At 44.1% G+C, this 24,713-nt stretch overlaps 1 protein-coding gene across 2 annotated transcripts in view; it reads right to left on the bottom strand.

The window, feature by feature from the left end:
* efl1 (elongation factor like GTPase 1) overlaps window positions 1-24,713 on the bottom strand; it is a 116,409-nt gene that overhangs the window by 35,546 nt on the left and 56,150 nt on the right. For both annotated transcript variants that reach the window (XM_045225282.1, XM_041899147.2), the window contains exons 16-17: window positions 5,594-5,725; window positions 4,592-4,739 (exon numbers count right to left, since the gene is read on the bottom strand). In XM_045225282.1, coding sequence (XP_045081217.1) covers window positions 4,592-4,739; window positions 5,594-5,725 — 280 coding nt within the window. The remainder of the gene's footprint in view (window positions 1-4,591; window positions 4,740-5,593; window positions 5,726-24,713) is intronic.

The following is a 24,713-nucleotide window of genomic DNA, read 5'->3' as shown; positions in this document are numbered from 1 at the left end:
ACTTTTGGAGGATGGCCTGGTGTCAAGAAGGGCAGCGAGGAAGCCACTTTTCTCCAGGAAAAACATCAGGGACAGACTGATATTCTGCAAAAGGTACAGGGATTGGACTGCTGAGAACTGGGGTAAAGTCCTTTTCTCTGATGAATCCCCTTTCCGATTGTTTGGGCCATCCGGAAAAAAGCTTGTCCGGAGAAGACAAGGTGAGCGCTACCATCAGTCCTGTGTCATGCGACTCTCAGATCCACCTCTACGCAGACGACACCATTTTGTATACATCTGGCCCTTCATTGGACACTGTGTTAACAAACCTCCAAACGAGCTTCAATGCCATACAACAATCCTTCAGTAGCCTTCAACTGCTCTTAAACACTAGTAAAACTAAATGCATGCTTTTCAATCGAACGCTGCTAGCACCCGCCCACCCGACTAGAATCACCACTCTCGACGGGTCTGACCTAGAGTATGTGGACAACTACAAATATCTAGGTGTCTGGTTAGACTGTAAACTCAACTTCCAGACTCACATAAAGAATCTCCAATCCAAAGTTAAATCTAGAATCGGCTTCCTATTTCGCAACAAAGCCTCCTTCACTCATGCTGCCAAACATGCCCTCGTAAAACTGACTATCCTACCGATCCTTGACTTCGGCGATGTCATTTACAAAATAGCCTCCAACACTCTACTCAGCAAATTGGATGTAGTCTATCACAGTGCCATCCGTTTTGTCTCCAAAGCCCCATACACTACCCACCACTGTGACCTGTACGCTCTTGTTGGCTGGTCCTCACTACATGTTTGTCGTCAAACCCACTGGCTCCAGGCCATCTATAAATCACTGCTAGGCAAATCCCCGCCTTATCTTAGCTCATTGGTCACCATAGCAGCACCCACCCGTAGTCTGCGCTCCAGCAGGTATATCTCTCTGGTCATTCCCAAAGCCAACACCTCCTTTGGCCGCCATTCCTTCCAGTTCTCTGCTGCCAATGACTGGAACGAATTGCAAAAATCTCTGAAGCTGGAGACTCTTATCTCCCTCAATAACTTTAAGCATCAGTTGTCAGAGCACCTTACCGATCACTGCACCTGTACACAGCCCATCTGAAATTAGCCCACCCAACTACCTCATCCCTATATTGTTATTTATTTTGCTCTTTTGCACCCCAGTATCTCTATTTGCACATAATCTCTTGCACATCTAGCATTCCAGTGTTAATACTATTGTAATTATTCTGCACTATAGCCTATTTATTGCCTTACCTCCATAACTTGCTACATTTGCACACACTGTATATATATTTTCTGTTGTATTTCTGACTTTATGTTTTTTTTTTTACCCCATATGTAACTCTGTGTTGTTTTTATTGCACTACTTTGCTTTATCTTGGCCAGGTCGCAGTTGTAAATGAGAACCTGTTCTCAACTGGCTTACCTGGTTAAATAAAGGTGAAATAAAAAATAAAAAAATGCCAACAGTAAAGCATCCTGAGACCATTCATGTGTGGGGTTGCTTCTCAGCCAAGGGAGTGGGCTCACTCACAATTTTGCCTAAGAACACAGCCATGAATAAAGAATGGTATCAACACATGCTCCGAGAGAAACTTCTCCCAACCATCCAAGAACAGTTTGGTGACGAACAATGCCTTTTCCAGCATGATGGAGCACCTTGCCATAAGGCAAAAGTGATAACTAAGTGGCTCGGGGAACAAAACATCGACATTTTGGGTCCATGGCCAGGAAACTCCCCAGACCTTAATCCCATTGAGAACTTGTGGTCAATCCTCAAGAGGCGGGTGGACAAACAAAATCCCACAAATTCGGACAAACTCCAAGCATTGATTATGCAAGAATGGGCTGCCATCAGTCAGGATGTGGCCCAGAAGTTAATTGACAGCATGCCAGGGCGGATTGCAGAGGTCTTGAAAAAGAAGGGTCAACACTGCAAATATTGACTCTTTGCATAAACTTAATGTAATTGTCAATAAAAGCCTTTGACACTTATGGAATGCTTGTAATTATACTTCAGTAAACCATAGTAACATCTGACAAAAATATCTAAAAACACTGAAGCAGCAAACTTTGTGAAGACCAATACTTGTGTCATTCTCAAAACTTTTGACCACGACTGTAGAACACATAGACAGAATAAAATAGTTTTCTCTCTACGGCTGGGACTGTCATTCACCAAACAGGAGTATGCTCTTATCCAAGGTACTTCAAGTGTTTGACCTGCCTGCCTGGGTGACCTAATCAGGCTGACCTGGGCTATTTGTAAACATAGAATTACAATTACTAGAAGGGATCCAGTCCCTGTATGCCCTGTCATACTGTCTGGTTTAGGACTGTTTCTAATCACCCTGTGTTGTCTTCCAGGGGAAAGGCTGTAAAGATCAGTGAGACTCTTTATAAATCTGGTCAGTGTGTTTGAGTTAGCAATAATAATGTTGACCTCATAAGAAAGTAAGCGAGTAAATGAATATGTGTGTGTGTGTGTGTATGTGTGCCTGTAAGTGTAATGTAATATAATTGATTACTTCGATCTCTCCAAAGGTTATACTGAGAGTAAGTTTTATTGAAACATGAAAATTATGTTTTAGTGTAGTCCAATGTTGATAAACTACACGTTGACTGTTTCCCTAACTCTTTCTGTGTCCTTGGCCCAATCCATAACGTGTTAACCAATGTAGCCATCGATCATTCTGTTGTGGGAGGATGACCAGTTTGACTGATTGGCTGAATGACAGGTCCTCTCTTCTACATTGATAAGTTATACAGATGAACTTAGTGACAAGGATAACGTATGCAGATAAATGCAGATGTAGCTAGTACCAAGGTTACACCGAAGGACAGGTCATCTCTCATTCCCATTCATTCTTCTGGGGAATTAACGCTTTAGGACTATGGATATTCACCATTAGTGTTGCAAAATTCCAGTTACTTTGCCAAAATTCCCAAGTTTTCCAGAATTCCTGGATTTCCTGCTTATTCCCTCCTGTTTCCAAGAATCTCCCAACAATTTATCTGAACATACTCATGTATGTTAAAGGGGTAACTCACCATCAAATCTATTCAAGATGTGCAGGCCTCATTGAGGATTGAGGCCTGCACATTTCTCCCACTGCAACACACTGGCATTCCATTTGAGACACAGGCCTAGACTCCACTGTACTTTAGATCACTTTCATAGTATCAAAGCATATAGAAATCTTTGATTATGGGGTTATGAAAACTCCCTTTGAAATAAAGCTGTGAAATATCTATCTCCCCACCTCACACCTCCAACGATACGCATGCTGATTTACATATGTAATATAATCATATAATACAGGAGCTAGGCAGGATTGGATTGATCAATGCTCCATTCACGTGTGTGGGTGGTCTTATAAGAGCTTTAGGTATTGATTATAAATAGCTATACATGGGACCTGATCACTCAACATCAGAGAGAGGCTGGTGAGAGTTTGGTTTATGGCAGGGGTGGGGGGCAGGGGAGCAACTGGTCTTAGCATCCAAATGAAATGTGCTGTATTTAACATCTCTGTATGGAACTCTTTAAACCTCTCTCTTCTCTCTCTCTCTCTTTGTTTCTCTCCCTCCCTCCCACCATCTCGCTCTCCCCTTCTCACACTCTCTCCCTTGCTCACTTTCCCCCTCAGGCTCTCTCTCCCCTTCTCTTCTAATATGACCTGATCAGAGGGGAGAGAGAAGAGACATCTAAAGACAGCATCTCCAGTCAATAGATATTCACACACATTACTTTGTTCTGAGATCAGCAGAGAGAGAGAGCGAGAGAGAGAGAGAGAAAGAGAAAGAGAGAGAGAGAGAGAGAGAGAGAGAGAGAGAGAGAGAGAAAGAAAGAGAGAGAAAGAGAGAAAGAGCGAGAGAGAGAGCGAGAGAGAGAGAGAGAGAGAGAGAGAGAGAGAGAGAGAGAGAGAGACAGGGTCAGAAACCCACTCTAGGTCAGAAACATTACACACACACACAGTGTCTCACACAGTGTCTCACACATAATCATCATGTCAATCATCAGCGTGTGAGACTGGGCCAGACCGTGTAAAAACTGAGCCGTCTGCTTCTCATCTACACTCTGTTACAAGGCGTCCGTGTCGAAATTGCACCCTGTTTAGTGCACTACTATTGACTAGATTTGGGATACCCACACACCCATAGGCTCTGGTTGAAAGTAGCGCACTATTTAGGGAATAGGGTGCAATTTGGGCATGTAGAGAGGGAGGAATCTGGTGTAGCAAAGGTGACCAGCATTCCTTGGTTATTTTCACTGTTAGCAAAACTTGAAACCAGACTCAGATTGAAATCAAATCGCACAGACAGACAGAGAAAGAAAGATTGAGACAGAGAGAGAGACAGCCAAAAAGACTGACAGACGGATGGACAGACGGACAGACAGACCAACCGACCTCTCTGTGCAGAGCCCATGTTTTAGCGATGACGCTCCTGGCTTCAGTCTCATAATATACTTCTCCCCAACGGAGACCGGGGTTCAATCCCTGCGTCCAACCTTCCTACCAGTTTCTCCCCCTCGCCCGTCTGTTTCCAACTGTCTTAATAAAAATAAGTGAAGAAGAGGCTGACCTCTCTCGGAGGTCGTCCAGACAGCGTTGCAGGTGGACCTCTCCGGCCGTGACCAGTACGTGTTCTCCTGTCTCCTGGATCAGAACCTCAGCACACGGGTCAGCCTGGTTCAACAGCCTCATACCCCGTACCAGCTTAGGCATCTCACCTTGACACACACACACACACACACACACACACACACACACACACACACACACACCACCAGACCAGAGCAGATTGTAGGAAAGTACTTCTTAGTAGACCAAGCATGAATCATTTCCATGTATGGGCCCTACTGCACATAATACACATTGGATTCAAACCTAAATGTGTCTTTCTTTAAGAAGACTGACGTTACCTGGGTCATGTTCATTAGGCATCAAACTGAAGAAATCACGAAACAGGGAGGGACTACTTGGATTTATGCAGAACTAAATGCTCATTTTCGTTTTCTGTCGCAAAACATTTTCAAACACTTTCTGATGAGTGCCCTGATGAACAAAACCCAGGAGTGGTTTGAATTTTCAGGGTTACAGGTCAGCTCAATCAAGTGCAACTACCGTATTTAAAAGAAAACAAAAAAACACTATTTGAAGCTTCTCAAAACAGTTATCCTCAAACTAAAAACACCAGCCATCTTTCTTCTAAGACTAGCTAACTGACTGACTCCTAGCTGACTAACTCCCTCCACGTGGGGGCCAATGTTGCCCTCAGCTATAATACTAATGAATACCACAGAAGAGCTGCAGGATTGTCTGACTATCTGTGGACCAGCTGACTGGCTGGGTGACTAGGTGGCTGACTGACTGTTTGACTAGCTGGTTGGTTGACATAATGGCTGGCTGACTGGGTGCTGGAGGAACGTTAGCCTCTCAACATTAGCATCTTACCTCAGATGACTTAGACGACACAAACAAAACACACATCACTGACAGGCAACAACCTCAACAAATACACAATGTGGTGTAAGTGTGTGTGTGTTTGTGTGTGTAACCGTGTGTGTGTGTGTTCGACACTTACTTGGGTGTTTGGGTTCAATGGCCACTCGTACGATGGGCGTAGCTTCGAAGTTGAGGGGGATGAATGGGGGGAGGGCGGGGGAGGTGGAGAGGGTTGCAGACTTCAACACACACTCCTCCAGACCGCCAATACCTAGGGAATCAATCCATCCATCATCAATCAATCAATTCATTAATCAATTCAGCACTTTCTATAAACACACGTCACAGTGATTGACAACAACTGGAGCCTAAACCCCCAAAGCGTGATCAGAGGTGACAGTAGTGACAGTAGGAAGAAACCATGAGAGGAACCAGAGTCATAAGAGGGAGGTCAACCTGCTCTGGCTGGGATGAGGAGATTACAGGAGGAGAGGAGAGGAGAGGAGAGGTATAATGAACAAGATGATATGAACAGCAGGGGACCTGATCATAGATCACAACTCCTGCTCCGAGACGCTTTATGAATTCAGACACCTGGAGAGTCATGAACAGAGTGTGACTCCAGAGATAAAATAACGGAATTATTAGGGCAGCTACCATTTCAAATGGTGAACAGTTCATTAAAAAAATGAACCTTCATAGGCTGTCCCCCAAATGGCATCCTATTCCCTTTACAGTGCACTACTTTTGACCAGAGCCCTATAGTGGTCTGGTGAAAAGTAGTGTAGTATGTAGGGAATAGGGTGCCATATAGGACGCAACCCTGCTATGTCTCTCTGTGGAAGAGAGGAGAGTAACTCCAGGGGGAGAGAATAATGAGACTAGCTTTGTCTCTGTTTCAGACACAAGGTAGGGAGATTAACAGAGAGAGAGAGAGAGAGAGAGAGAGAGAGAGAGAGAGAGCAGAGACAGAGACAGAGACAGAGACAGAGACAGAGACAGAGACAGAGACAGAGACAGAGACAGAGACAGAGACAGAGACAGAGACAGAGACAGAGACAGAGACAGAGACAGAGACAGAGACAGAGACAGAGACAGAGACAGAGACAGAGAGAGAGAGAGAGAGAGAGAGAGAGATACAGAGAGCGAGAGAGCGAGAGATAGAGAGACAGAGACAGAGAGGCAGAGAGAGAGAGAGACAGACAACTAGAGAGAGACAGAGAGAACTAGAGAGAGAGAGAGAACTAGAGAGAGAGCGAGAGACAACTAGAGAGAGAGAGAGACAGAGAGAACTAGAGAGAGCTAGAGACAACTAGAGAGAGAGAGAGACAGAGAGAACTAGAGAGAGAGAAAGAGAGAGACAGATAGGAAAAGAGAGAGAGAGAGAGAGAGAGACACAGAGACAGAGACAGAGACAGAGAGAACTAGAGAGAGAGACAGAGAGAACTAGAGAGACAGATAGGAAAAGAGAGAGAGAGAGAGAGGAATGAAGAGAGAGACAGGCAGGGAGAGAAAGTCATAAGAAAATGGACTGAAACAGGAAGAGACTTTGTCCAATGAGAAATCTTGTTTTTCTTTTTCTGTTGCAAAACATTTTCGGTCACATGCCCCAATGAACACAACCCAGGACTGTAATGGAGAATGGAGGCTGGACACAGGCCTTCTTTGTGTGTCCATTTTAAGGGGCTCACTCGGTCTCAAATACACCGCCATGTTTATCCTACCGCTGATGACTTCCTGTGATCACACAAACATCACAGACACACACACACAACAGCAGGGGCAGAGCAGGAGACTCTGGCAAATGAAACCTTGGCTCTTTAAAACAGCAGACTGAACAGTGAGCGATCAGCCACAACTTCAGATAGTATTTTAATGAGTACAACATAAATCCTGGCACTCTTCAACTTTTCACCTCAGTCACACATGTCTTCTACACTGAACGAAAATACAAACGCAACATGTAAAGTGTTGGTCCCATGTTTCATGAGCTGAAATAAAAGATCCCAGAAATGTTCCATACGCACAAAAAGCTTATTTCTCTAAAATGTAGTGCACACATTTGTTTACATCCCTGTTAGTGAGCATTTCTTCTTCACCAAGATAATCCATCCACCTGACAGGTGTGGCATGTCAACAAGCTGATTAAACAGAATTATCATTACACAGGTGCACCTTGTGCTGGGGACAATAAAAGGCCACTCTAAAATGTACAGTTTTGTCACACAACACAATGCCACAGATGTCTCAAGTTGAGGGAGCATGCAATTGGCATGCTGACTGCAGGAATGTCCACCAGAGCTGTTGCCAGATAATTTAATGTTTATTTCTCTACCATATTTCGCCTCCAACGTCGTTTTAGAGAATATGGCAGTATGTCCAACCGGCTTCAAAACTGCAGACCACGTGTATGGCGTTGTGTGGGCGAGCGGTTTGCTGATGTCAACGTTGTGAACAGAGTGCCCCATGGTGGCGGTGGGGTTATGGTATGGGCAGGCATAAGCTACGGACAATGAACACAATTGCATTTTATCGATGGCAATTTGAATGCACAGAGATACTGTGATGAGATCCTGAGGCGCATTGTGAAGCCCATTTTTAAAAAAGGTATCTGTGACCAACAGATGAAAATCTTTATTGCCAGTCATTTGAAATCCATAAATTAAGGCCTAATGAATTTATTTCAATTAACTGATTTCCTTATATGAACTGTAACTCAGTAAAATCTTGCATGTTGCATTTCTATTTTTGTTCAGTATAGTTCTTCCCCAAACCTCCCTGTTCCGTCCCTCTCTCTCTCGCACACACACACACACACACACACACACACACACACACACACACACACACACACACACACACACACACACACACACACACAGTTGAAGTCGGAAGTTTACATACACCTTAGCCAAATACATTTAAACTCAGTTTTTCACAATTCCTGACATTAAATCCTAGTAAAAATTCCCTGTCTTAGGTCAGTTAGGATCACCACTTTATTTTAAGAATGTGAAATGTCAGAATAATAGTAGAGAGAATGATTTATTTCAGCATTAATTTCTTTCATCACATTCCCAGTGGGTCAGAAGTTTACATACACTCAATTAGTATTTGGTAGCATTGCCTTTAAATTGTTAAACTTGGGTCAAACGTTTCGGGTAGCCTTCCACAAGCTTCCAACAATAAGTTGGGTGAATGTTGGCCCATTCCTCCTGACAGAGCTGGTGTAACTGAGTCAGGTTTGTAGGCCTCCTTGCTTGCACACGCTTTTTCAGTTCTGCCCACAGATTTTCTATAGGATTGAGGTCAGGGCTTTGTGATGGCCACTCCAATACCTTGACTTTGTTGTCCTTAAGCCATTTTGCCACAACTTTGGAAGTATGCTTGGGGTCATTGTCCATTTGGAAGACAAATTTGCGACCAAGTTATAACTTCCTGACTGATGTCTTGAGATGTTGCTTCAATATATCCACATAATCTTCCTTCCTCATGACGGCATCTATTTTGTGAAGTGCACCAGTCCCTCCTGCAGCAAACCACCCACACAGCATGATGCTGCAACCCCCGTGCTTCACGGTTGGGATGGTGTTCTTCGGCTTGCAAGCTCCCCCCCTTTTTCCTCCAAACATAACGATGGTCATTATGGCCAAACAGTTCTATTTTTGTTTCATCAGACCAGAGGACATTTCTCCAAAAAGTACGATCTTTGTCTCCATGTGCAGTTGCAAACCGTAGTCTGTCTTTTTTATGGCGGTTTTGGAGCAGTGGCTTCTTCCTTGCTGAGCGGCCTTTCAGGTTATGTCGATATAGGACTAGTTTTACTGTGGATATAGATACTTTTGTACCTGTTTCCTCCAGCATCTTCACAAGGTCCTTTGCTGTTGTTCTGGGATTGATATGCACTTTTCGCACCAAAGTACATTCATCTCTAGGAGACAGAACGCGTCTCCTTCCTGAGCGGTATGACGGCTGCGTGGTCCCATGGTGTTTATACTTGCGTACTATTGTTTGTACAGATGAACGTGGCACCTTCAGGCATTTGGAAATTGCTCCCAAGGATGAACCAGACTTGTGGAGGTCTACAAATTTTTTTGGAGATCTTGGCTGATTTCTTTTGATTTTCCCATGATGTCAAGCAAAGAAGCACAGAGTTTGAAGGTAGGCCTTGAAATACATCCACAGGTACACCTCCAATTGACTCAAATTATGTCAATTAGCCTATCAGAAGCTTCTAAAGCCATGACATCATTTTCTGGAATTTTCCAAGCTGTTTAAAGGCATAGTCAACTTAGTGTATGTAAACTTCTGACCCACTGGAATTGTGATACAGTGAATTATAAGTGAAATAATCTGTCTGTAAACAATTGTTGGAAAAATTACTTGTGTCATGCACAAAGTAGATGTCCTAACCGACTTGCCAAAACTATAGTTTGTTAACAAGAAATTTGTGGAGTGGTTGAAAAACAAGTTTTAATGACTCCAACCTAAGTGTATGTAAACTTCTGACTTCAACTGTATATACACACACACACAATCTTGTTCAAGCAGAACAGATGCTGGGCATAAAATTGGGGGTCTGGTGTGTGATGTGTGTGTGTAACCAGAGAAGCTGATGACTCAGAAGTTGAGCTGACTCCCTGTGATCCAACCCATAGCCCACTCAGTCACACAAAGAACAATACAACTGAAGGAAGAAAAAGCCTTCCTTGGCTAAAGACAGGACCATAACTGACTGACATGCATTTGAGATACTGTGTGGGTGTGGGTGTGTGTGTGTGTCTGAGAGAGAGAGACATCTATCCAACTACAGCCAACCCCATTCTCTATGGACGGTTGTTGAACTAATTGGCCAGGTGTGTAAGTTAGTTTCAGTTAGTCGTTGCTGGACATAGTTGCTTGTAGTTGGTCCAGATTCAACATGTTCAATCTGCCACGGTTGGTTGGCTGTAGTTTTATTCATATATTTATAGATTATTACAAGACAGACTGGGATTCATAGCAACACAAATACACTCCATTGAACTGTGATTGTGTATGTTTTGTAAGTGGTTCCACACATTGTTCTATATTAAGTATATTTTTTACTACTTTCCTTTTAAAAGCTGCACACAAACAGCCCTCCTGGGACAATACAGATTTACTGAACTGAACCCATGAGTAGAACATTCCTGTCTGAACTCTACCAGTCTCTAGTGAACCCATGAGTAGAAGTCCTGTCTGAACTCTACCAGCCTCTAGTGAACCCCTGAGTAGAAGTCCTGTCTGAACTCTACCAGCCTTTGGTGAACCCAGTAGTAGAAGTCCTGTCTGAACTCTACCAGCCTCTAGTGAACCCATGAGTAGAACATTCCTGTCCGAACTCTACCAGTCTCTAGTGAACCCATGAGTAGAAGTCCTGTCTGAACTCTACCAGCCTTTAGTGAACCCATGAGTAGAAGTCCTGTCTGAACTCTACCAGCCTTTAGTGAACACATGAGTAGAAGTCCTGTCTGAACTCTACCAGCCTCTAGTGAACCCATGAGTAGAAAAGTCCTGTCTGAACTCTACCAGGCTCTACTTTAAAAAAAAGTAGTCAAATACTTAGATAAAAGTAGTCAAATTTACTTTTGGACTACATTGGATTTCTTTACCAAGCTAAAGGGGACATTCAAAGCCAACAATATGGCATAATGTACCAGTCACCTTACTAAGGAAATGGGTCTTATTTGAAGAGGAGAGAGAAGCCAGACTGGAAAACACTGAGTATTATACTGGATGTGCGGCTGGAGATAGCTAAATTGTGTGTGTGTGTGTGTGTGTGTGTATATTGGGTTTTATTAAGTACAAGGCCAGAGCCTTGGAAATCTGCTCCCTCTTACATCCTATGGAATCTCCCTTCGCTGGAAAGTCCCTATTTGGCTCTGTAGTGTGTGTGTGTGTGTGTGTGTGTATATATTGGCAGGAGAAGAGGGGATGTACCTCTAGCCAACTAATACACTGATTATTACATTAAAGCTTCTGTCCCCCGGCTAGAGAGAGTAGTTGGGGGCGAACTGACAAAGACCTCTTAATATATACATTAAAATGGACAGACAGATTTCTGGATGCTATGATACAGGGACAACATTCCATTCTCAATCAAATATGAACTATCTTAGCCAAAAATCTACAAGAATATAGTAAAATAAAATTGAGTGGGGGAATTACCCAAAAATGAGAAAATAAATCTCCCATCACTGTTCTTTGCCTGTAGGGTTAAACGTGGGTTAAACGTCAGAGGGTTAATGTCAATACTCTTAAAGGGCTTCCCTTTCTTCATGACCATAGTTGGTTGAGTTTAGGTTCAAATATAAGTTAAGAGACAAGAAGAATGGGATCATTTTGGATCCTAAAGCCGTGTCACTGCCCACATCTCCCTCCCTCTAACCACTGTGATATCACTGCTCCAACAGGCATCTTATGAGGCAGGGGCTGCCGGGACACCTTTCTGCTCACTTTAGTCATCCCCCCACTTTCTTCATCATGGTGGCACGCACGCCCACACATACACACACACACGGACACACACGGACGCACATGCTCTGTGGTGGTCTGTTGTGCACTGCAATCGCATGCACACACACACAGACACGCTCTGTGAACACCTCCAGGTGTTGGCTCTAACTAATAGTGGGGACCAGCCCACTCCAATCCTTATGACTCATTTAAATGTGAACTTTAGAAAACGGCTCCCATTACATGACACACTAAACACACTAAAGTAGTGCGCTATATAGGGAATATGGTACCATTTGGGACGCTGTACATAAGTTCAGGAAGAAACTCCAGGCACATTTTCTTGATACAACTGAAGGAGACAATGCAGGGAACATCTCTCAGTTTAAGTAGACAATGTGTCCCAAATGGCACCCTATTCCCTACATAGCACATTACTTTTGACCAGATCCCTACAAAGACCACTTCAGAAACAAAGACACTAACTAGCATAGTGCCAGTCCAGGACTTGTCTACACACTAACTGTCTGCTTTGTGAGAAAAGCTTATTCTACAAAGTAAACTTGACATGATGGAACAGTGTGTGTGTGGGTTCGGGTGTGGGGTGGGGGGGGGGGATTAAGCACACTAAGTCTATAAGGAAGAGAGTCTGGGCTTTGTTCTAGCTCAGAGAGGAGGCAGTCTGCTAGCAGATACTGAAGCTCCATCTAAGAGGAGGAGAGGAAAGTATGTTTAGGGTCAATGGGCATATATCAAATGCAGTGTGTGTCTGTATGTGCGCGTGTTCTGATCCAAAGTAGTTCACTATGAGGATTAGGGTGTCATTTGAGATCTACCGATTATTTGCATCCCAAATGACCACCCTATTCCCTATATAGTGCACTAATTTTGACCAGAGCCCTATGGGCGCTGGTCAATAGTAGTGCACTATTTAAATTTAAGTAATTTAGCAGACGCTCTTATCCAGAGCGACTTATAGGAGCAATTCGCGTTAAGTGCCTTGCTCAAGGGCACATAGACAGAGCCTTGTCGGCTCTGGGATTTGAACCAACAACCTTTCAGTTACTGGCCCAAGGCCACTAGGGTACAATTTGGGATGCAAACATTATCTCCCTGGCATAAAGGGGGAATGAGAGGAACATGAGGCAACCTTACCTCATAACGATCAATGGCTTACAACAGGGGGGGCACTGGGCAACTCCAGTCCTGAAGGTAACGAGTACTGGCCTTCATTTCAGCTCAGAACTAACACAGCACTAACACCTGGGCTGTGTTCATTAGGCACGAAACGAACCAAAACAGACCGAAACAGGAAGGTACTATCGGAATTTGTCCAATTCATGTTTTTCTACAGCGTGCCCTAAGGAATACAACCCCGACTCAGCCAACAGTGGCCGTTGAATCTAGTGTGTTGGAGCTGGGCTGGAGCAAAAGCATTCAGCTATCGACTACAAGGCCCCATGCACACACCTCTGGCTGCACACAATGTCAAGTCATTACAGGATCTCTTTGTGTATATAGGACATGATCAGATCAGGGGGATACAGACTATAACAACCAGGAGGCTTAAACCATTAAATCAAACACCACATAAAAAAATCACGTCATATCTTAATCCTACTCTAGATCCTTTTACATACAACACTGTGTGAGTGGGCTGGCTGGGGACATATGAGCTACAGGAAGGGTTGGGGACTGGGGCTGGATCATTTGTTGTGTGTGTGTGTGTGTGTGTGCGCGCACAGCAGGGTCTTGGTTCTGAAATAACACTAGTAGATTGCATTGGGGATGATTTGTGAACAGTGTGTGCAGGAGGAAGCTTGATCCCTCGTACAGCAGAGTAGTGACAGGCAAGGTTTATGAGCCAGCCATAGTGTGTGTGTGTGTGTGCGCGCTCGCGCTCATGGCTCTTCATCTTTTGTAGAGCTCCAGTATTCACACACACACACACAGAGAGAGTGAAGGACACACACACTAACACAACAGTTGATTCTTAACTGTGTGAAAACACATGCAACATGTTTATTATCTATGACCTGGGCTACACCACAGCACCAATGATCCAACAACGGCGACGACAACTTCATTGTTGTTTTTCTTCTTTCTTTTTGTTTTCCTTTAATAAATACATTCTTGACCCCAAAATATCTGAGAATTGGTGGCTCTGTTTCTATGCATGACAGACAGACAGACAGACAGACAGACAGACAGACAGGTAGGTACATAGATAAGTAGGTAGGTAGGTAGGTCGGTGGGTTGGAGTCAAGTCTCCCAGACGTTAAGTGCCCTGCTGTATTTTCCACTCAGGCAGAAATATCAGAGCCACATGTATTTCTCCACCTAGGGAATACTGGAGCACTCCCATCGCCAGGGTTATTTTAGGACTACTAAGACCCAAAAAACCAGCACACACACACACAGGCACGAACACACACCTTATATAAGTTAAGTCGTCTGGATGTTTTTTCCTCTTGTTTCTTTAACAGCTCTAGCATATATTTCTTGTGAGCCTTGGAAACCAGATCACGATTTAGAAAATATGTTCCTAGACAGGAGGCAGTGTGTGTGTGTGTGTGTGTAAATTCATGCAAGTGTGTGTGTTCGTGCCTGTGTGTGTTTGCGTACTTGCTTTTGTGCGAGTGTGTGTCTGCGTACGTGTTTGTGTGTGCGTGCGTACGTGTGTGTGTGTGGGTGTATGTGTGTACGGAGCCCTGGACAAGCGGGTTTGTTTTGAGTTAAAGGAAGAACAGGGTTGGTGAACAGAACAGCCATGTGGAGAAGTAGTGTGGAGAGAGAGAGAGATGAACCGCTGTGCTCAGCACTCTGCTACTCATAGCCTGTGTCCCAAATGGCACCCTATTCCCTATATAGTGCACTATTTTTGACCAGAGACATATGGGTCCTGGTCAAAAGTAGTGCACTATATATGGAATAGGGTTCCATTTGGGATGCAGGCCTAATGGCACCAGCATCTGTCCAGCATGTGCTCCCCAGCCAACCATTATCACACTGCTGCCTCCTGCCCCCACATCATCAGATCACATTCCCCCTCCCTCTCTTTTGCTCTCTATGTTTAACCCTTTCCCTCTCTTTCTCTGTCTGTTTCTCTCTCTGTTTTTCTCTTTGTCCGTTTCTCTCTCCCTCCCTCACTCTGGGTTCTCCTTCTCTTTCTGTGTTTCTCTCTCTCCCCCTCTCTTCCTTTCTCTGTCCGTTTGTCTCTCTCTGTCTGTTTCTCCCCCACCCCCCTCCTCCCTCCCTTCCTCCCTAGAGAGAAGAGATTACGGAGCGGATACAGGCCATCAGGTGAGAACCCTCCTTTAGACCATACTGAGAGTCAGCTAGGGACGCCACATTGAACGATCACTGATGGTAATGTGGCGTCTGTCTTTGTCATTTTGCTGTAGATTACAAACAGGTGTCTTGTACAGCCGCTTCTTTTGTTTGCAGAGACGAGCAACTCTGGTAGAGGTCTTTGTTTCATTATGATGCTCAATCTTAAATACCTTTATCACGTACTAATGAACATAACAGAATGAGCAGACTCAGAAGCAAGGCCACATGTTGTGTGGGAGTCAACGCAGGTCCCCGATATTCTCAAAATAGCAAACCATGACTCACCCTAAAGTTCTCACCCTGCTTAAGAATAACCAGGCATTGACATATCCTAGATGTTGTCCATCAGCAATGAATACAACAGTTAATATACACTACCGTTCAAAAGTTTGGGGTCACCTCGAAATGTCCTTGTTTTCGAAAGAAAAGCAATTTTTTTGACCATTAAAATAACATCAAATTGATCCGAAATACAGTGTAGACATTGTTAATGTTGTAAATGGCTATTGTAGCTGGAAACGGTTGATTTTTAATGGAATATCTACACAGGCATACAGAGGCCATTATCAGCAACCATCAGTCCTGTGTTCTAATGGCACGTTGTGTTTGCTAATCCAAGTTTATCATTTTAAAAGGCTAATTGATCATTAGAAAAACCTTTTGCAATTATGTTAGCACAGCTGAAAACTGTTGTGCTGATTAAAGAAGCCTTCTTGAGACTAGTTGAGTATCTGGAGCATCAGCAATTGTGGGTTCGATTACAGGCTCAAAATGGCCAGAAACAAATAACTTTCTTCTGAAACTCGTCAGTCTATTCTTGTTCTGAGAAATGAAGGCTATTCCATGCTAGAAATTGCCAAGAAACTGAAGATCTCGTACAACGCTGTGTACTACTCCCTTCACAGAACAGCGCAAACTGGCTATAACCAGAATAGAAAGAGGAGTGGGAGGCCCTGGTGCAGAACTGAGCAACAAGAGGACAAATACATTAGTGTCTAGTTTGAGAAACAGGCGCCTCACAGGTCCTCAACTGGCAGCTTCAATAAATAGTACCCGCAAAACACCAGTCTATGATTCCTCGTTGATGGTCTGGCACCCTTTTATAGTAGTCAGGTAGCCTCATCCTTCACAGTGCTGAAGCCAACATGTCATGTATCATGACACTGAACGACAGAAGAGTTGGCTACAGCACATACAGTTTAGTATGGGAAAGGATATTAGCCTGGGAGGCCTGTTGGCTACAGCACATACAATACAGTATGGGAAAGGATATTAGCCTGGGTGGCCTGTTGGCTACAGCACATACAATACAGTATGGGAAAGGATATTAGCCTGGGAGGCCTGTTGGCTACAGCACATACAATACAGTATGGGAAAGGATATTAGCCTGGGTGGCCTGTTGGCTACAGCACATACAATACAGTATGGGAAAGGATATTAGCCTGGGAGGCCTGTTGGCTACAGCACATACAATACAGTATGGGAAAGGATATTAGCCTGGGTGGCCTGTTGGCTACAGCACATACAATACAGTATGGGAAAGGATATTAGCCTGGGTGGCCTGTTGGCTACAGCACATACAATACAGTATGGGAAAGGATATTAGCCTGGGTGGCCTGTTGGCTACAGCACATACAATACAGTATGGGAAAGGATATTAGCCTGGGAGGCCTGTTGGCTACAGCACATACAATACAGTATGGGAAAGGATATTAGCCTGGGTGGCCTGTTGGCTACAGCACATACAATACAGTATGGGAAAGGATATTAGCCTGGGTGGCCTGTTGGCTACAGCACATACAATACAGTATGGGAAAGGATATTAGCCTGGGTGGCCTGTTGGCTACAGCACATACAATACAGTATGGGAAAGGATATTAGCCTGGGTGGCCTGTTGGCTACAGCACATACAATACAGTATGGGAAAGGATATTAGCCTGGGTGGCCTTTTGGCTACAGCACATACAATACAGTATGGGAAAGGATATTAGCCTGGGAGGCCTGTTGGCTACAGCACATACAATACAGTATGGGAAAGGATATTAGCCTGGGTGGCCTGTTGGCTACAGCACATACAATACAGTATGGGAAAGGATATTAGCCTGGGTGGCCTGTTGGCTACAGCACATACAATACAGTATGGGAAAGGATATTAGCCTGGGTGGCCTGTTGGCTACAGCACATACAATACAGTATGGGAAAGGATATTAGCCTGGGAGGCCTGTTGGCTACAGCACATACAATACAGTATGGGAAAGGATATTAGCCTGGGTGGCCTGTTGGCTACAGCACATACAATACAGTATGGGAAAGGATATTAGCCTGGGTGGCCTGTTGGCTACAGCACATACAATACAGTATGGGAAAGGATATTAGCCTGGGTGGCCTGTTGGCTACAGCACATACAATACAGTATGGGAAAGGATATTAGCCTGGGTGGCCTGTTGGCTACAGCACATACAATACAGTATGGGAAAGGATATTAGCCTGGGAGGCCTGTTGGCTACAGCACATACAATACAGTATGGGAAGGATATTAGCCTGGGTGGCCTGTTGGCTACAGCACATACAATACAGTATGGGAAAGGATATTAGCCTGGGTGGCCTGTTGGCTACAGCACATACAATACAGTATGGGAAAGGATATTAGCCTGGGTGGCCTGTTGGCTACAGCACATACAATACAGTATGGGAAAGGATATTAGCCTGGGAGGCCTGTTGGCTACAGCACATACAATACAGTATGGGAAAAGATATTAGCCTGGGTGGCTTGTTGGCTACAGCACATACAATACAGTATGGGAAAAGATATTAGCCTGGGTGGCCTGTTGGCTACAGCACATACAATACAGTATGGGAAAGGATATTAGCCTGGGAGGCCTGTTGGCTACAGCACATACAATACAGTATGGGAAGGATATTAGCCTGGGTGGCCTGTTGGCTACAGCACATACAATACAGTATGGGAAAGGATATTAGCCTGGGTGGCCTGTTGGCTACAGCACATACAATACAGTATGGGAAAGGATATTAGCCTGGGTGGCCTGTTGGCTACAGCACATACAGTACAGTATGGGAAAGGATATTAGCCTGGGTGGCCTGTTGGCTACAGCACATACAATACAGTATGGGAAAGGATATTAACCTGGCTGGTCTAGCGGAAATGCCACAGCATCAACATAGCTTTGAATGCGATATACTGCCCTTTGAAACAACCTCTATCTTTCCCCATTGTCATCCTCTCTCTCTCTATCCGTTCAATAAAGTCTGAAAATAACTAAAAATAATACAACCAAAAAATTGTGTATATATATATTTATATATACAGTTGAAGTCGGAAGTTTACATACACCTTAGCCAAACACATTTAAACTCAGTTTTTCACAATTCCTGACATTTAATCCTTGTAAAAATTCCCTGTCTTAGGTCAGTTAGGATCACCACTTTATTTTAAGAATGTGAAATGTCAGAATAATAGTAGAGAGAATGATTTATTTCAGCATTAATTTCTTTCATCACATTCCCAGTGGGTCAGAAGTTTACATACACTCAATTAGTATTTGGTAGCATTGCCTTTAAATTGTTTAAGTTGGGTGAATGTTGGCCCATTCCTCCTGACAGAGATGGTGTAACTGAGTCAGGTTTGTAGGCCTCCTTGCTCGAACACGCTTTTTCAGTTCTGCCCACAAATTGTCTATAGGATTGAGGTCAGGGCTTTGTGATGGCCACTCCAATACCTTGACTTTGTTGTGCTTAAGCCATTTTGCCACAACTTTGGAAGTATGCTTGGGGTCATTGTCCATTTGGAAGACCCATTTGCGACCAAGCTTTAACTTCCTGACTGATGTCTTGAGATGTTGCTTCAACATATCCACATAACTTTCCTTCCTCATGATGCCATCTATTTTGTGAAGTGCACCAGTCCCTCCTGCAGCAAAGCACCCCCACAGCATGATGCTGCCACCCCCGTGCTTCACGGTTGGGATGGTGTTATTCGGCTTGCAAGCGACACCCTTTTTCCTCCAAACATAACGATGGTCATTATGGCCAAACAGTTCTATTTTTGTTTCATCAGACCAGAGGACATTTCTCCAAAAAGTACAATCTTTGTCCCCATGTGCAGTTTGCTTTTTTATGGCGGTTTTGGAGCAGTGGCTTCTTCCTTGCTGAGCGGCCTTTCAGGTTATGTCGATATAGGACTCGTTTTAAGACAAGACCATGGTGCTTGCCTACGGAGCTGTGAGGGGAACGGCACCTCCGTACCTTCAGGCTCTGATCAGTCCCTACACCCAAACGAGGGCACTGCGTTCATCCACCTCTGGCCTGCTGGCTCCCCTACCTCTGCGGAAGCATAGTTCCCGCTCAGCCCAGTCAAAACTGTTCGCTGCTCTGGCACCCCAATGGTGGAACAAGCTCCCTCACGACGCCAGGACAGCGGAGTCACTCACCACCTTCCGGAGACATTTGAAACCCCACCTCTTTAAGGAATACCTGGGATAGGATAAAGTAATCCTTCTACCCCCTCCCCCCTTTACTCCAACCCCCCCCCAAAAAATAAATAAAATAAAAAATAAAAATAAAAACATTGTAAAGTGGTTATCCCACTGGCTATAAGGTGAATGCACCTATTTGTAAGTCGCTCTGGATAAGAGCGTCTGCTAAATGACGTAAATGTAATGTAAATGTTTTACAGTGGATATAAATACTTTTGTACCTGTTTCCTCCAGCATCTTCACAAGGTCCTTTGCTGTTGTTCTGGGATTGATTTGCACTTTTCACACCAAAGTACATTCATCTCTAGGAGACAGAACGTGTCTCCTTCCTGAGCGGTATGACGGCTGCGTGGTCCCATGGTGTTTATACTTGCGTACTATTGTTTGTACAGATGAACGTGGTATCTTCAGGCGTTTGGAAATTGCTCCCAAAGATGAACCAGACTTGTGGAGGTCTACAAAATAATTTCTGAGGTCTTGGCTGATTTCTTTTGATTTTCCCATGATGTCAAGCAAAGAGGCACAGAGTTTGAAGGTAGGCCTTGAAATACATCCACAGGTGCACCTCCAATTGACTCAAATTATGTCAATTAGCCTATCAGAAGCTTCTAAAGCCATGACATCATTTCCTGGAATTTTCCAAGCTGTTTAAAGGCACAGTCAACTTAGTGTATGTAAACTTCTGACCCACTGGAATTGTGTTACAGTGAATTATAAGTGAAATAATCTGTCTGTAAACAATTGCTGGAAATATTGTGTCATGCACAAAGTAGATGTCCTAACCGACTTGCCAAAACTACATTTTGTTAACAAAAAATGTGTGGAGCGGTTGAAAAACAAGTTTTAATGACTCCAACCTAAGTGCATGTAAACTTCCGACTTCAACACAGTACCAGTCAAAAGTTTGGACACACCTACTCATTCCAGGGTTTTTCTTTATTTTTACTATTTTCTACATTGTAGAATAATAGTGAAGACATCAAAACTATGAAATAACACATATGTAATCATGTAGTAACCAAAAAAGTGTTAAACAAATAAATACAGTGGGGGAAAAAAGTATTTAGTCAGCCACCAATTGTGCAAGTTCTCCCACTTAAAAAGATGAGAGAGGCCTGTAATTTTCATCATAGGTACACGTCAACTATGACGGACAAAATCAGATTTTTTTTTCCAGAAAATCACATTGTAGGATTTTTTAGGAATTTATTTGCAAATTATGGTGGAAAAAACTTTTTTTTTTTTTAAGTGTTCTAAATAAATCACAGACAGTGTCACCAGTAAAGCACCCCCACACCATAACACCTCCTCCTCCATGATTTACGGTGTGAAATACACATGCAGAGATCATCCGCTCACTCACACCGCGTCTCACAAAGACACAGCGGTTGGAACCACAAATCTCCAATTTGGACATTCTCTCAACCAGCATATGTCGGAACTCCTTCAAGACTGTTGAAAAAGCATTCCAGGTGAAGCTGGTTGAGAGATTGCCAAGAGTGTGCAAAGCTGTCATCAAGGCAAAGGGAGAGGATCTGCAGAGAAGAATGGGAGAATCTCCCCAAATACAGGTGTGTCAAGCTTGTAGCGTCATACCCAAGAAGACTTGAGGCTGTAATCGCTGCCAAAGGTGCTTCAACAAAGTACTGAGTAAAGGGTCTGAATACTTTTGTGAATGTGATATTTCAGTTTTTTTATTTTATACATTTTATAAAAATAATTGCAAATAAGTTTTTGCTTTGTCATTACATTTTAGTCATTTAGCAGACGCTCTTATTCAGAGCGACTTACAGTTAGTGAGTGCATACATTTTCATACTGGCCCCCCGTGGGAAACAAACCCACAACCCTGGCGTTGCAAGCGCCATGCTCTACCAACTGAGCTACAGGGGACCTCATTATTAGGTATTGTGTGTAGATTGATGAAGGGAAAAAAACTATTTAATCAATTTTAGAATAAGGCTGTACCGTAACAAAATGTGAATCTCTCTTTCTCTCTCCCCCTCCCTCCCACGTGGCAAGGTATAGCTTTCGCCACCTCTCTGGTGCCATCTACTGGCCGGGGAACGCCATCTGAGACAAAGACACTGGCTTTGTCTGAATGGGCACCCTACCATATTTAGTAGACTACTTTTGACATGGGGTCCATATGGCTCTGGTCAAAACTAGTGCACTATATAGAACAGGGGATTCACTAAAAGACCTAACGCACTTTGTAGCGAAAAATATGCAGAGACAGCTGAAGCAATACAGAGCACAATGACACTAGAGTTGCCTTACATACTGATCTGAAGTCAGTCTGTACTCCACCACCTAATGGTTAAGTTGGCTGTGAGGGAAGGTAAGCTGATCATAGATATGTGGCTAAGGGCAACTTCTAGCTTGAGCACTTGACACAATAGACAATAGATCACAAGGGTGCGCGCACACGCACACACACACACACACACACACACACACACACACACACACACCTGATCTGCCTTAGTGGCTAAGATCACAACAGCTCATCCTCCAGGTATCTAGCAGCTATCTAGGCCAGTGGTTCCCTCCCTTTCAACTGACCCACCTAGAGCTGCTAGTTGTCCATGTGACCCACCAAGTACACAAGACAGATGTTAGATGCTAGGACCCAGTCCCGTTCTCAGTCGCTCCCAGACCCAAATCATATTACCCATGACCCATCAGTGGGTCTCAACACAGCATTTGGAAAGACACAACCAGATATGTACTGGTTAAGATGTAGAGACGTAATGTAGAGACGTAATGTTAGATAGTACTAGTTACTGGAATTCTGCAACCCTCAACAGCATTGACTCAAAGACAGATTTAATGAAACGGAAAAGGCAAGCCAAAGGGGGATCCCCCCCTTCTACCCTGCTGTCTCTCTGTCTGTCTCTCTCTCTCTTTCTTGCTCTCTCTCCGACTCCCTCACTTGCTATCTGTCTTCCAAAAAGAGTAAAAGAGAATCCTTAATGTGAACAACATTCCCTCAAAGGCTGCATTTTCAGGAAAGTCTCAAATCTAGGTTATACCGGAGAGAGGGAGAGAGATGGAGATGGAGAGAGAGAGAGGAGGGGGAGAGATGGTGAGAAGAGAGGGAGAGATGGAGAGGAAAAGAAGAGGGGAAGAAACAGAGAGAAGGTGCATGGGAGGATAAGAAGAGGAAAGAAAGAGAAGAGAGCTGGTCAATAAACTCTGGGGGGTTAGAGAAGTGTTAGATGACTGTCTGAATGCAGCAGCAGGGTTTCTACTGGGAAATGAAAGCATGTCAAGGACGGTTAAATAAGAGATGATTGAGAGGCTCTGGCAGAAATACACACACACATATATACACAACATCTCCCTGACACATGTCTTACACCCCCCCCAGCCCATCTCACCCCTGACACACACACCAAAACAACTTCATTTCACCCTGACTCAATCCATCTATGACAGGTACAGACACACACACCAAACCACGCATCCCTGACTCAACCACTGCGAGGGTCTCACTGAGACATCTGTGCCCCCTAGAGTCACATCCTCTTCGGGGTTAGATCACCAGGGTGACGTGGCCCACACTGAAGATGGTGCTGAAGTGGATAGCGGTCGTTTTACGGGCTCCTGACCAATTCTGCCTCCTAACGAGTTTACGTTGGCGAACAAATAGACCGCCTTTGCCCTCTGTTCTGCTGGCGAATGTGCAGTCATTGGAGAACAAACTGGATGAACTCCATTTGAGACTATTCTATCAACGAGATCTGAAGAACTGTAATATTCTATGTTTCTATTAGTCTTGGCCGAACAAGGACATGGATAATACAGTATATCTCGCGGGTTTCATCATGCATCGTCTAGACATGACGGCAGCCTCGGGTAAGAATAAGGCGGAGGGGTGTGTCTCTTTGTTAAGAGCAGCTGGTGCAAGATATCTAAATGTTAAGGAAGTCTCAAGTTTTTGCACGCCTGAGTTAGACTACCTCATGATAAGCTGCAGACCATACTATTTACCAAGAGAGTTTTCATCTATATTTTCGCAGCTGTCTATTTACCACCACAAACCGATGCTGGCATTAAGACCGCACTCAACGAGCTGTATAGGGCCATAAGCATACAATAAAATTCACACCCAGAGTCAGCGCTTCTCGTGGCTGGAAATTTTAATGCAGGGAAACTAAAATCAGTTTTACCTAATTTTTACCAGCATGTCACCTGTGCAACTAGAGGCAACAAAACTCCTGATCACCTTTACTCCACACACAGAAACGCACACAAGGCTCTCCCTCGCCTTCCCTTTGGCAAATCTATCCTCCTGATTCCCGCTTACAAGCAAAAACTCAAACAGAAAGTACCACTGACACTCTCAATGCGGAAGAGGTCCAATGAAGAGGATGCTAAGCTACAGGACTGTTTCACCAGCACAGACTGGAATATGTTCCAGGACTCATCCGATGGCATTGAGGAGTTTACCACATCAGTCACCAGCTTTATTAATAAGTACATTGACAATGTCATCCCCACAGTGACTGTACGTACATATTCCAACTAGAATGCATGGATTACAGGCAACATCCGCACTGAGCTAAAGCTGCCGCTTTCAAGGAGAACACTAATCTGGTCGTTATTAACAAATCCCGCTACAACCTCCGACGAGCCATCAAACAGGCAAAGCTTCAATACAGGACTAAGATCGAATTTTACTAATTTTACTGACACTCGTCGAATGTGGCAGGGCTTGCAAACTATCACGGATTACAAAGGGAAACCCAGCCATGAGCTGCCCAGTGACGCGAGCCTACAAGACGAGCTAAATGGCTTCTATGCTCGCTTTGAGGCAAGCAACACTGAACCATGCATGAGAGCACCAGCTCACAAGGCTGCAGGGCCAGATGGATTACCAGGACGTGTACTCAAAGTGTCTTCACTGACATTTTTAACCTCTCCCTGACTCAGTCTGTAATACCTACATGTT

Source organism: Coregonus clupeaformis, chromosome 15 (assembly GCF_020615455.1).
Source record: "Coregonus clupeaformis isolate EN_2021a chromosome 15, ASM2061545v1, whole genome shotgun sequence".
Lineage (NCBI taxonomy): Eukaryota > Metazoa > Chordata > Actinopteri > Salmoniformes > Salmonidae > Coregonus > Coregonus clupeaformis.
The sequence above is the reverse complement of the archived record's forward strand: the minus strand, read 5'-3'. Positions and strand labels throughout refer to the sequence as shown.